The 15,328-nt window shown below is 39.6% G+C and overlaps 1 protein-coding gene across 2 annotated transcripts in view; it reads right to left on the bottom strand.

The window, feature by feature from the left end:
* The window catches only part of USP18 (ubiquitin specific peptidase 18), a 52,558-nt gene extending 39,305 nt beyond the window's left edge, over positions 1 to 13,253 (bottom strand). For both annotated transcript variants that reach the window (XM_086714544.1, XM_086714545.1), the window contains exons 1-2: positions 12,960 to 13,253; positions 11,780 to 11,876 (exon numbers count right to left, since the gene is read on the bottom strand). In XM_086714544.1, the coding sequence (XP_086570670.1) occupies positions 11,780 to 11,876; positions 12,960 to 13,017 (155 nt within the window). In that variant the 5' untranslated portion in view covers positions 13,018 to 13,253. The remainder of the gene's footprint in view (positions 1 to 11,779; positions 11,877 to 12,959) is intronic.
* Between the last annotated feature and the right edge of the window lie 2,075 nt (positions 13,254 to 15,328).

Genomic DNA, 15,328 nt, shown 5'->3' with positions numbered 1-15,328 from the left:
CTGTGGCCCCGCCCACCAACACAAGTTATTCAAGACAGCACAGGGGAAGTGCCCTGCAGTTCCACACCATTCCAGGGACTATCCAAAATGATGAAACGGAAGAATTCCCCTCAAAAAAACCTCCAGGAAATAACAACAGCTAATGAACTGATCAAAAACAATTTAAACAATATAACAGAAAGTGAATTTAGAGTAATAGTCATAAAATTAATCGCTGGGCTTGAAAACAGTATAAAGGACAGCAGAGAATCTATTGCTACAGAGATCAAGGGACTAAGGAACAGCCAGGAGGAGCTAAAATATGCTATTAATGAGCTGCAAAATAAATGGAGACGACCACACCTCGGATTGAAGAGGTAGAGGAGAGAATAGGTGAACTACAAGACAAAATTATGGAAAAAGAAGAAGCTGAGAAAAAGAGAGATAAAAAAATCTAGGAGTATGAGGGGAAAATTAGAGAAATAAGCGATGAACTAAAAAGAAATAATATACACATTATTGGTATTACAGAAGAGGAAGAGAGAGGGAAAGGTGCTGAAGGTGTACTTGAAGAAGTAATAGCTGAGAACTTCCCTGAACTGGGGAAGGAAAAAGGCATTGAAATCCAAGAGGCACAGAGAACTCCCTTCAGACGTGACTTGAATCGATCTTCTGCACGACATATCATAGTGAAACTGGCAAAATGCAAGGATAAAGAGAAAATTCTGAAAGCAGCTAGGGATAAACGTGCTCTAACATATAAAGGGAGACTGATAAGACTAGTGACGGATCTCTCTTCTCAAACTTGGCAGGCCAGAAAGGAATGGCAGGAAATCTTCAATGTGATGAACAGAAAAAATATGCAGTTGAGAATCCTCTACCCAGCAAATCTGTCATTTAGAATAGAAGGAGAGATAAAGGTCTTCCCAAACAAACAAAAACTGAAAGAATTCATCACCACTAAACCAGCCCAGAAGAGATCCTAAGCGGGATCCTGTGAGACAAAGTACCAGAGACATCGCTATAAGCATGAAACCTACAGACATCACAATGACTCTAAATCCATATCTTTCTATAATAACACTGAATGTAAATGGACTAAATGCACCAAACAAAAGACATAGGGTATCAGAATGGAGAAAAAAACAAGACCCATCTATTTGCTGTCTACAAGAGACTCATTTTATTTTATTTATTTATTTATTTATTTTTAATTTTTTTTTCAACGTTTATTTATTTTTGGGACAGAGAGAGACAGAGCATGAACGGGGGAGGGGCAGAGAGAGAGGGAGACACAGAATCGGAAACAGGCTCCAGGCTCTGAGCCATCAGCCCAGAGCCCGACGCGGGGCTCGAACTCCCGGACCGCGAGATCGTGACCTGGCTGAAGTCGGACGCTTAACCGACTGCGCCACCCAGGCGCCCCCAAGAGACTCATTTTAGACCTGAGGACACCTTCAGATTGAGAGTGAGGGGATGGAGAACTATTTATCATGCTACTGAAGTCAAAAGAAAGCTGGAGTAGCCATACTTATATCAGACAAACTAGACTTTAAATTAAAGGCTGTAACAAGAGATGAAGAAGGGCATTATATAATAATTACAGGGTCTACCCATGAAGAAGAACAATTATAAATGTCTATGCGCTGAATACGGGAGCCCCCAAATATATAAAACAATTACTCACAAACATAAGCAACCTTATTGACAAGAATGTGGTAATTGCAGGGGACTTTAATACCCCACTTACAACAATGGATAGATCATCTAGACAAATGGTCAAAAAATAAACAAGGGCCCTGAATGATACATGGATCAGATGGACTTGACAGATATATTTAGAACTCTGTATCCCAAAGCAACAGAATATACTTTCTTCTCGAGTGCACATGGAACATTCTCCAAGATAGATCACATACTGGGTCACAAAACAGCCCTTCATAAGTATACAAGAATTGAGATCATGCATACTTTCAGACCACAATCCTATGAAGCTTGAAATCAACCACAGGAAAAAGTCCGGAAAACCTCCAAAAGCATGGAGGTTAAAGAACACCTTACTGAAGAATGAGTGGGTCAACCAGGCAATTAGAGAAGAAATTAAAATATATATGGAAACAAACGAAAATGAAAATACAACAATCCAAATGCTTTGGGATGCAGGGAAGGCAGTCCTGAGAGGAAAATACATTGCAATCCAGGCCTATCTCAAGAAACAAGAAATATCCCAAATATAAAATCTAACAGCACACCTAAAGGAAATAGAAGCAGAAGAGCAAAGACACCCCACAACCCAGCAGAAGAAGAGATATAAGAAAGATCAGAGCAGAAATAAACAAGATAGAATCTAAAAAAACTGTAGAGCAGATCAATGAAACCAAGAGTTGGTTTTTGAAAAAATAAACAAAATTGATAAACCTCTAGCCAGCCTTCTCAAAAAGAAAAGGGAGAGGACCCAAATAGATAAAACCATTAATGAAAATAGAATTATTACAACCAACCCCTCAGAAATACAAGCAATTATCAGGGAATACTATGAAAAATTATATGCCAACAAACTGGACAAACCTGGAAGAAATGGACAAATTCCTAAACACCCACACACTTCCAAAACTCAAACTGGAGGAAATAGAAAGCTTGAACACACCCATAGCCAGCGAAGAAATTGAATCAGTTATGAAAAATCTCCCAACAAATAAGAGTCCAGGACCAGATGGCTTCCCTGAGGAATTCTACCAGACATTTAAAGCAGAGATAATACCTATCCTTCTCAAGCTGTTCCAAGAAATAGAAAGGGAAGGAAAACTTCCAGACTCATTCTATGAAGCCAGTATTACTTTGATTCCCAAACCAGACAGAGACCCAGTAAAAAAAGAGAACTGCAGGCCAATATCCCTGACAAATATGGATGCAAAAATTCTCAATAAGCCACAAGCAAATCGAATTCAACAGCATATAAAAAGAATTATTCACCATGATCAAGTGGGATTCATTCCTGAGATGCAGGTCTGGTTCAACATTCACAAATCAATCAACGTGACACATCACATTAATAAAAGAAAAGAAAAGACCCATATGATCCTGTCAATTGATGCAGAAAAAGCATTTGACAAAATTCAGCATCCTTTCTTAATAAAAACCCTCGAGAAAGGCGGGATAGAAGGAACATACTTAAACATCATAAAAGCCACTTATGAAAAGCCCACAGCTAATATCATCCTCAATGGGGAAAAACTGACAGCTTTACCCCTGAGATCAGGAACACGACAGGGATGTCCCCTCACCACTGTTGTTTAACATAGTGTTGGAAGATCTAGCATCAGCAATCAGACAACAAAAGGAAATCAAAGGCATCAAAATTGGCAAAGATGAAGTCAAGCTTTCACTTTTTGCAGATGGCATGGTATTATACGTGGAAAACCCGGTAGACTCCACCAAAAGTCTGCTAGAACTGATACATGAATTCAGCAAAGTTGCAGGATACAAAATCAATGTACAGAAATCAGTTGCATTCTTATACACTAATAATGAAGCAACAGAAAGACAAATAAAGAAACTGATCCCATTCACAATTGCACCAAGAAGCATAAAATACCTAGGAATCAACCTAACCAAAGATGTAAAAGATCTGTATGCTGAACACTACAGAAAGCTTATGAAGGTAATTGAAGAAGATACAAAGAAACGGAAAAACATTCCATGCTCATGGGTTAGAAGAATAAATATTGTTAAAATGTCAATACTACCCAAAGCAATCTACACATTCAATGCAATCCCAATAAAAATTGCACAAGCATTCTTCTCGAAACTAGAACAAGCAATCCTAAAATTCATATGGAACCACAAAAGGCCCCGAATAGCCAAAGTAATTTTGAAGAAGAAGACCAAAGCAGGAGGCATCACAATCCCAGACTTTAGCCTCTACTACAAAGCTCTAATCATCAAGACAGCATGGTATTGGCACAAAAACAGACACATAGACCAATGGAATAGAAGAGAAACCCCAGAACTAGACCCACAAAAGTATGGCCAACTAATCTTTGACAAAGCAGGAAAGAATATCCAATGGAAAAAAGACAGTCTCTTTAACAAATGGTGCTGGGAGAACTGGACAGCAACATGCAGAAGGATGAAACTAGACCACTTTCTTACACCATTCACAAAAATAAACTCAAAATGGATAAAGGACCTGAATGTGAGACAGGAAACCATCAAAACCCTAGAGGAGAAAGCAGGAAAAAACCTCTGACCTCAGCCACAGCAATTTCTTACTTGACACATCCCCAAAGGCAAGGGAATTAAAAGCAAAAAGGAACTATTGGCACCTCATGAAGATAAAAAGCTCCTGCACAGCAAAGGAAACAACCAACAAAACTAAAAGGCAACCAACGGAATGGGAAAAGATATTTGCAAATGACATAAGGGACAAAGGGCTAGTATCCAAAATCTATAAAGAACTCGCCAAACTTCACACCCGAAAAACAAATAATCCAGTGAAGAAATGGGCAGAAAACATGAATAGACACTTCTCTAAAGAAGACATCCGGATGGCCAACAGGCACATGAAAAGATGCTCAACGTCGCTCCTCATCAGGGAAATACAAATCAAAATATCATAATCATATATCAAAATCAAAATCAGATATCACCTCACACCAGTCAGAGTGGCCAAAATGAACAAATCAGGAGACTATAGATGCTGGAGAGGATGTGGAGAAACGGGAACCCTCTTGCACTGTTGGTGGGAATCGAAATCGGTGCAGCCACTCTGGAAAACAGTGTGGAGGTTCCTCAAAAAATTAAAAATAGACCTACCCTATGACCCAGCAATAGCACTGCTAGGAATTTACCCAAGGGATACAGGGGTACTGATGCATAGGGGCACTTGTACCCCAATGTTCATAGCAGCACTCTCAACAATAGCCAAATTGTGGAAAGAGCCTAAATGTCCATCAACTGATGAATGGATAAAGAAATTGTGGTTTATATACACAATGGAATACTATGTGGCAATGAGAGAGAATGAAATCTGGCCCTTTGTAGCAACACAGATGGAACTGGAAAGTGTGATGCTAAATGAAATAAGCCATACAGAGAAAGACAGATACCATGTTTTCACTCTTATGTGGATCCTGAGAAACTTAACAGAAACCCATGGGGAAGGGGAAGGAAAAAAAAAAAAAAGAAGTTAGAGTGGGAGAGAGCCAAAGCTTAAGACACTCTTAAAAACTGAGAACAGGGGTGCCTGGGTGGCGCAGTCGGTTGGGCGTCCGACTTCAGCCAGGTCACGATCTCGCGGTCTGTGAGTTCGAGCCCCGCGTCAGGCTCTGGGCTGATAGCTCAGAGCCTGGAGCCTGTTTCTGATTCTGTGTCTCCCTCTCTCTCTGCCCCTCCCCCGTTCATGCTCTGTCTCTCTCTGTCCCAAAAATAAATAAATGTTGAAAAAAAAAAAAAAAAAAAAAAACCGAGAACAAACTGATGGTTGATGGGGGGGGGGTGGGAGGGAGGGTAGGGTAGGTGATGGGTATTGAAGAGGGTATCTTTTGGGATGAGCACTGGGTGTTGTATGGAAACCAATTTGACAATAAATTTCATATACCAATAAATAAATAAATAAATAGCACCTAGGGCACACACTGGGGTGATTATTCACTCTTCTCAGAGAGCATCTCCGAGAGGCAGCATTCACAGGAACACTTCTCTGGGAGTAAAGGACCAGCTTGTGCCATTTCCCTCCCCCACTCCTTAGCAGAAATACAGAACCACCTATGGGGGGCAGCACAGCACCAACACTAGCTGCCTAACTTGCATACACCATGCCCCACACCCCCATGCTCCAGTAACACAACTCTTTTCAGTCATTCTTGCCTCAGTCCCAATGTGGTGGGCCCCTCCTCCAGAAGACCAGCACAAACTTCTGCCCACACCACACCTCTTGACCAGAGAGTCCTGCAGGACCTCAGTTCCAGTGCAGTTGGTGACAGGCTTCACTTCACAAGCAGACCAGAGCATAACTAGCTAAAACTCAACATTCAGGGAATAACATTGCCCATAGCAGGCAAGGAGAGTCTTTTCAGACAACTGGCCTGAAAGACAGAGCAGCTGAAACACAACAGCAGGTGGCATGCAGCATACACTAGAGACACTCCCTGAAGTGGTAGGCCCTGGTCACTACATGGATCTCTTCATTAGGATATTACTTTCAGGAAGAGGAGACACAACTGGCTTTTCTATCACAGAGAAGTAGGCAGAGATTTAGACACAATTGGAAGACAGAGGAATTTATCCCAAATGAAAGAAAAAGATAAGGCCACAGCCAGAGATCTAAGTGAAACAGATATAAGTAACATGTCTGAGGGAGAATTTAAAGCAATAATCATAAGGATATTCACTAGGCTTGAAAAAAAATGACAGACATCAGTGAGACCCTTATTACAGAGATAAAAGAGTTAAAAAAGAATCAATCAGAGATGAAGAGTGCAATAAATGAAATTAGAAACATGTCTGATGCAATGAACAGCAGGCTGCAAGAAACAGAGGAACAATTAATGACCTAGATGACAAAGTAAAGGAAAGCAATGAAACTGAACAAAGCAAAATTATGCAACATGAGAATAGATATAGAACTCAAAGACTCCATCAAATGTAATACCATTTTATTATAGGAGTCCCAGAAGAAGAGAGAGAAAGGGTGACAGAACATGTATGTGAAAAATAGCTAAAAACTTCCCTAATCTGGGGAAGGAAGCAGACATCCATATCCAGGAGGCACAGAGAACTCCCATCAAAATAAACAAAAGTGGGCCAATACCAAGACATACTGGAATTAAATTTGCAAAATATGATTAAAAAGAAAAACCTTAAAAACAGTAAGACCAAGGAGGTCATTAACTTACAAGGGGAAACTCATAAGGAGATTTTTCAACATAAACTTGGCAAGCCAGAAGGGAGGGGCATGATATATTCAAAGTGCTGAATGGGAAAAATCTGCAGTCAAGAATACTCTATCCAGCAAGGCTACCATTCAGAATATAAGGAGAGATAAAGAGTTTCCCCAACAAACAAAAACTAAAGTAGTTTGTGACCACTAAACCAGCCCTGCAAGAAATATTAAAGAGAATTCTTTGAGTAGAAAGAAGAGGCCAAAGTGACGAAGACAAGATCAGAGAAAATCTTCCAGAAACAATGACAAAACAAGTAATAAAATGGCAATAAATAATACCTATCAATAATTACTTTGAATGTAAATGGACTAAATGTCCCAATCAAAAGACCTAAGATATTAGAATAGATTAAAAAACAACAACAACAAGACCAATCTATAAGCTACCTACAAGAGACTCATTTTAGACCTAAAGACACCTACAGATTGAAAGTGAGGGGGTGGAGAAACATTTATCATGCAAATAAATGTCAAAAGAAAGCTGGAGTGGCAATACCTGTATCAGATAAACTGGATTATAAAACAACGACTGTAACAAAAGGCAAATAAGGGGGGGGTGGCTGGGTGGCTCAGTAGGTTAAATGTCCAACTCTTGATTTCAGCTCAGGTCATGATCTCATGGTTCATGAGATGGAGCCCTGTGTCAGGCTCTGCACTGACAGCAAGGAGCCTGCTTGGGATTCTCTCTTTTTCTCTTTCTCTGTCCTCCCCCCAGACCAATAACCTGCAAAGAAATTGAATAATCAAAAAACTCCCAAGAAACAAAAATCTAGAATCAGATGGCTTCATAAGTGAATTCTACGAAACATTTAAAGAAGAGTTAATACCTATTCTTCTAAAACGATCCCAGAAAATAGAAAAAGAAGGAAAACTTCCAAATTCATTCTATGAGGCCAGCACTACTGTGACACCAAAACACCACTAAAAAAAGCAAACTACAGGCTATTAACCCTGATGAACATGGATACAAATAAAATAAATACTAGCAAACTGAATCCAAACCTCAATAAAATACTAGCAAACGAAATCCAACAATACATTAAAAGAATTATTCACCGTGAGCAAGTGGGATTTATGCTTGGGTTGCAAGGGTGATTCAATATTTACAAATCAATCATTGTGATAAATAACGCTAATAAAAGAAAGGATAAGAACCATATGATCCTCTCAATAGATGCAGAAAAAGCATTTGACAAAGTACAACATCCATTCATGATAAAAACCCTCAACAAAGTAGGGATAGAGGGAGCATACTTCAACATAATAAAGGTCATATATGAAAACCTCACAGCTAGCATCATCCTCAATAAGGAAAAGCTCTCAGTCAGGAAGAAGGTCAGGAACAACATAGGGATGTCCACTCTCACCACTGTTATTCAATGTAGTACTGGGAGTCCTAGCCATAGCAATCAGACAACACAAAGAAATAAAAGGCATCCAAAGTGGCATGGGAGAATTCAAACGTTCACCATTTGCAGATGATATGACACTCTACATAGAAAACCCTGAAGATTCCACACAAAAAAATGCTAGAACTGATACACGAATTCAGTAAAGTCACAGGATATAAAATCAACATACAGAAATCTTTTGCATTTCTATACACCAATAATAAAGCAGAAGAAAGAGAAACAGGGGTGCTTGTGTGGCTCAGTTGGTTAAGTGTCTGAATCTTGGTTTCAGCTCGGGTCTTGATCTCATGATTTTGTGAGTTCAAGTTCTACATCAGGCTCTGTGCTGATAGCATGGAGCCTGCTTGGGATTCTCAATCTCTCTCTCTCTCTCTCTCTCTCTCTCTCTCTCTCTCTCCTTCCCCCACTCACACTGTCTCTGTCTCTCTCAAAATAAATAAATAAACTTAAAAAAAAACTAAAGAGAAATGAAGGACTCAATCTCATTTATAATTGCACCTAGGTTCCTAGATACCTAGGAATAGACCTAGGCACCAAAGAGGTGCAAGACCTATACTCTGTACTCTGAAAACTATACAACACTGGCAAAAGAAATTGAAGAGAACACAAAGAAATGGAAAAACGTTCCATGTTCATGGATTGGAAGAACAAATATTGTGAAAATGTCTACACTACCCAATGCAATATACACATTTAATGCAATCCCTATCAAAATACCAACAACATTTTCACAGAGCCAGAACAAACAATCCTAAAATTTGTATGTAACCACAAAAAGACTCTGAATATCCAAAGCAACCCTGGAAAACTCTTGGAGTTTTCCCTGGAAAAGAAAAGCAAAGCTGGAGGCATCACAATTCTGGACTTCAACTTATATTACAAAGCTGTAGTGATCAAGACAATAGGGTAATAGCACAAAAATGGACACATAGATCAGTGGAACAGAGTAGAAAACCCAAAAATAAACCCACAACTATATGGTTAATTAATCTTTGACAAAGCAGGAAAGACTATCCAATGGAAAAAAGACAATCTCTTTAACAAATGCTGTTGGGAAAACTGGACACCAACATGTGGAAGAATGAAACTGGACCACTTTCTTACACGACACACAAAAATAAATTCAAAATGGTAAAAATGTAAATGTGAGACCTGAGGCCATTAAAATCCTAGGGGATAACACAAGCAGTAATCTCTTTCACATCAGCCATAGCAACTTCATACTATAGGTCTACTTGAGTCAAAGGAAATAAAAGCAAAAATAAACTGTTGGGACTTCATCAAAATAAAAAGCTTCCACACAGTGAAGGAAACAATCAACAAAACTAAAAGGCATTCTATGAAATGGGAAAAGATATTTGCAAATGACATATCTAATAAAGGGTTAGAATCCAAAACCTATAAAGAACTTATAAAATTCAACATCCAAAAAACAAATAATCCAATTTTATTTTATTTTTTTTTATTTTTTTTATTTTTAAAAAAAAATTTTTTTTCAACGTTTATTTATTTTTGGGACAGAGAGAGACAGAGCATGAACGGGGGAGGGTCAGAGAGAGAGGGAGACACAGAATCGGAAACAGGCTCCAGGCTCTGAGCCATCAGCCCAGAGCCCGACGCGGGGCTCGAACTCACGGACCGCGAGATCGTGACCTGGCTGAAGTCGGACGCTTAACCGACTGCGCCACCCAGGCGCCCCAAATAATCCAATTTTAAAACGGGCAGAAGACATGAATTGACATTTTTCCAAAGAAGACATCCATATGGCCAACAGACACATGAAAAAATGCTCAATATCACTCATCACCAGGGAAATATAAATCAAAACTATGAGATATCACTTCACACCTATCAGAATGGCTAAAATCAACAACAACAACAACACAACAGGGGTTGGCAAGGATGTGGAGAAAGAGGAGCCCTCCTGCACTATTGGTGGAAATGCAAACTGACACAGTTACTGTGGAAATCAGTGGAGGTTCCTCAAAAGAGGGGCGCCTGGGTGGCTTAGTCGGTTGAGTGTCTGACTTTGGCTCAGGTCATGATCTCACGGTCTGTGGGTTTGAGCCCCACGTTGGGCTGTGTGCTAACAGCTCAGAGCCTGGGGCCTGCTTCGGATTCTGTGTCGCCCTCTCTCGCTGCCCCTCTCCCGCTCATGCCCTGTCTCTCTCTCTCTCTGTCAAAAATAAACATTAAAAAAAAAGTTAAAAAAGAACTTCCAGCTATTGCACTACTAGGTATTTACCCAAAAGATACAAAATACTAATTCAAAGGGATATATACACCCCAATATTTATAGCAATATTAACTACAATAGCCAAACTATGGAAACACCCCCCTGGTGTCTGACTGATGAATGGATAAAGAAGATATGGTATACATACAGGATGGAATATCACTCAGCCATAAAAAATAATTAAATCTTGCCATTTGCAACAACATGGAGCTACAGAGTACTATGCTACGTGAAAATAAGTCAGTCAAAGACAAATACCATATGATTTCACTCATATGTGGTATTTAAGAAACAAAACAAACAATCATAGGGGGAAAAAGAGAGGGGAAACTAAGAAACAGACTCTTAACTACATAGAACAAACTGATGGTTACCAGATGGGAGGTGGGGACAGGGGAATGGGTGAAACAAGTGAGGGGATTAAGGAGTGTATTTGTGAGGAGCACAAGGTGTTGTATGGAAGTGTTGAATCACTATATTGTATACCTAAAACTAATATTACACTGTATGTTAACTAACTAGAATTTAAACTTTAAAAAAAGAGTCTAGGGACAAGAGAAAACCTTATTAAAAAACTAATTACAGGGGGCCTGGGGTGGCTCAGTTGGTTACGTGTCCAACTCTTGATTTTGGCTCAGGTCATGATGTCACAGTTCGTGAGTTTGAGCCCGGCATTTGGCTCCACGCTGCTTGGGATTCTCTCTCTCACCCTCTCTCTCTCTGCCCCTACCCTGCTCACGCTCTCTGTCAAAATTAATTAGTAAATAAACATCTTTTAAAATAATGTGTGATAAAGTACATACATATGTAAATACATATACATACATATATACACTTTGTGTGTGTTCATGTTCTGTTTGAGAGGGCTCAATGGAGAGACTCAAGGACCTATTCATTGATTTACTCCTCTGAATTTGGTCTAGTCCCAACACTGTTTTAACCAAATCAGTGGCTGTCAATCCTGGCTGCACTTTACAATCACCTGGGGAGTCTAATGCCTAAGCCCCACCCCAGACCATCTGAAACCAAGTATCTGGTGGTGGGAACAGGCATTTATATTTCTTTTTAAACATCTTAAGTGATTATAGTGTGTATTCTAGAATGTGCAGAACAAGTTCTTTTCTCTGGCAACTTTCAAAAGAAGACTTAAAGTCACTGTGAAAAATTGAATATTTGAAAATGTAAAATACACATGTTTATCAGCCTTACCTCTTCAATATCCTGGTGAAGCCCACATTCATAATTAATATCTGAATAAGGGAGTTAAGACAGCAGGTCTGTCCAATGTTGTGTAAACCAACTGGGCCTATATAAGAAAGAGGGAAAAAAATACTGAGGACAAGGGCAAGCTACAGGATTTAACAAAAATCAAATGTTTTTCTAAGATCTAAGCATATAAAATCCTGAAAAATACTCTCAGAGGTACAAATATTTCGCTAAGGAGCATTCAAACAAATTGGAGAGGAGAGATAAAGCATTGGACTCTGAAAAGAGAAACAGGAGTAAAACTCTTAATAGGAAAAGAGAGCTGTCACAAGAAAGAGTATTACTCAGTGTCAAATGAGTAGTACAAGCAATTGTTATAAGAGCAAAGGCAAAGAAAGAAACATTATAGGAAGCATAACTGGAAGCATTATGAGTTCCTCCCACTCAAGTTGTTCCTTACAGAGTTGAGTCAAAATGGGCACCTATGGAGCTCAGAGATAAGAGTAATTTCTTAGCTAGTCTATTTCAGATTCCACTGGAAAGTCCCCTGCTCAGTCCCTACCATGTGGTTGAAGGAGATCAGAAAAAAAATCTCTGGGGGAGATTCACTAATCTAGGCTGATCTCCAGAGGCTGGAAGCCAAAAGAACTTAAAAAGATAAGAAAAACAAAAGATAGCACTTTCCTAATGTACTAGCAACCAACCTGTCTTATCCCAACCCAACTTGGGCTCAGCAGACTACACAGGTGAGTAATTTAAGAGGGAGGGAATACCACTAATCTCAGCATTCCTGGGGAAAGGGTTTTTGTGTATATGAGATAGGGCATTAAGAAAAAAATCCAGGGACAGCAAGTAATTACAGATTTCAGCTCCTGAATTGGCAGGAGCACCTTGCCTCAAGACAGGCTAGCACATAGGTGTAACGGCAAAGGCAGGAACTAATGCTGACTGCTACTATATGCTAAGCATTAGTTTAAAGCAGTTTCCACAGATTATCTCAATTACCCCTCCCAACAACCTTATGCACTCAGTACTAGGATTATTCCTATTTTACAGATGCAGAAATAAAGGCACAAGAAATCAGGAGTCATTAAACACAAAGCTTTACTGCTCCAGGGTACAGTGGATGAGCAAAGCATTTCTATGCAGTGAAAAAGAGAAAAAATATGAGAGATCTAATGACCATGAGGGCAGTCCAAGGCACTGAGGCGCTCCCTTAGCTCTTCCTTCTTCCTCTTCATATTGTTTTCTTCCTTCTTCTCAATGAGTTCCGCTGAGAAATGCTGAGACTCAGCCAGGATGCACTGGCAAATTTCCTCAGGAACCCCAACACCTGACCCTTTACTGATCACTCCAAAATTCCCAGGCCATGAGCTGTCTGGCCTGTCTTCAGGACTGCACACTTCCAGGAAGAGCTCTTATGAGTCAGCTTTGGTGGGAGCTCTGTGAAAACACACCACAGGTAGGTAAGAGAAGAGGGAAAGCATATTCATGTGATCAGTTCTGATTCCAAATAGCCAAGTCTTAGAGGGAAAGAAACGTTTGGCTTATAAAGTTCTAGGGCTAGCAATGACAGCTAGGCTAGACACTCCTTGCCTTTGTCCCCCACATTTCCATTTTTTCTTCTTCAGACCAGACTGCCATATTCTCTTTCCCCCAGGTTCTCTATTCTGGAAAAGAGCACAACGTTCACCAAGGGGGTCCAGACCAGAAACCTAGGTGTCTCCTTGCTCCTCACCTCCAGCCCAAACAATCATTGAGGACTGTCAATTCTACCACCTGAAGGCTGCTCATAAGGACTCTCTTTGCTATACATACCTTTGACTTCCTGGGAAGCCTGTCCTGGCTCCTCCAACAGGCCTACATGCTGTCTAGGTGTCCATGCACTTTGTACTCAGAGCTATTCAAATAATTGGTTCATTATGTTCTATTGTGGGGAATAGCTATCTCTCCACTTGTACTCTACAGTGGTGCACCACTCAGACTCCTCCTACAGGAGAGACACCATTTCTCAGGCTGAGGGGAGCACTGGTTGACAGCTCCCCAATGAGTCCCTGTCCATTAATTTACTGCACGAAGAAATTTATCCCTATCCAATGACTGGACAATAGGGAGTATATATAAAAGCCTTACCACCTTGCCTCATGGTGAAATAGCTCTGAAGAGTCATCTAGCCCCAGAGCTCCCCTTAAGAGCAACTGAGTTCTCTGTTGCAACTATTTGGCAGCTCAACTCCTCCCTCACCTTTCCCAGGTGTTGTTCCCAATGATACTCCCCAGTAAACCTCCCACATGCACATCTCAGAGTTTCAGCATCTGACCTGAGACCCTAAAACTGTGAGCATCTGGAAGTCAGGGAGTGTGTACTTTTAACTGATTCCCTTTCACTTTGCACAGAACACAGTGGGCATTCAATAAATAACCACTGAACAAATGAATGAATTAACAAATGGGGACTTGCAGGGAACAAAAGAAATGTTTTCAAATAGCTAAAAGGCTATCATGTGGAAGAGACATAATAGGACTTAATTGGATTTCTTGTCTTTGGGGCATGGGGGTGGAAGAGATCAAAATACCTAATGTGTGAAAACTACAAAGAAATAGACTTCACTTCAAAATAAATAAGAACTTTCTCACAGCCAGCAAGCCAACTCCAGAAGCAGTAATTTGTTCCTCATATAGATACTTAAGCAGAGGCTGGGCTAGCCCTTGAAAGAAATAGAGTGTAGAAAGGAATTGAACAGTAGGTGGAGGGTGAGATCTCTTGTTTCCTTCCAAATATGAAGCCTTTGATTCCTTCTAAATATTCACATTAATTCACATTAATTCACATTAATTCGACTGTGTCCCACTGAATTATGTGTTCTGGAGAATTAACATGGCAGATGGAATAAGAAATCACTGCTGTTTCTGGAGAAGAGAAAAACCCTTATACATACACAAATACCCACTAAGGAATATATATATATATATATATATATGTAATTATGTGTATATATATATATATATAATAATTTTAAAACTTATTTTTCAAATAATGCTAACTTATGACAAATATTTATAAAATGCAGAAATGTAAAACAAAGAAAATATAAATCACTCATAATCCCAGGACCTAGGGATAATCACTACCTGGTATGTATCAATTTTTTTCCCATATATTTTTGATATGGTTGATATTTTACATTTTTCTCATTTCACATCATAACAAGAATTTTCCCAAGCTCCTTATAAATACTTTTATCAAAGCTTATTTGTTTATTTATTTTTGAGAGAGAGAGAGAGCATTGGAGGGGCAGAGAGAGACAGAGAGACAGAATCCTAAGCAGGCCCTGCACTGTCAGCACAGAGCTCGATGCGGAGCTTGAACTCACGAACCATGAGATCATCACCTGAGCTGAAATCAAGAGTTGAATGTTTAACCAACTGAGCCACCCATGAACCCCTCTTTATAAATACTTTTTGATGACAAATACAGCAATAAAACATTGCTAAGTATTCTGGTTGTTTTTTGTTTCAATTTTTTACGACTATAACAAATACTACACTGAAC

Source organism: Puma concolor, chromosome B4 (genome assembly GCF_028749965.1).
Source record: "Puma concolor isolate L17-30 chromosome B4, mPumCon1.1.hap2, whole genome shotgun sequence".
NCBI classification, from domain to species: Eukaryota; Metazoa; Chordata; class Mammalia; order Carnivora; family Felidae; genus Puma; species Puma concolor.
The sequence above is the reverse complement of the archived record's forward strand: the minus strand, read 5'-3'. Positions and strand labels throughout refer to the sequence as shown.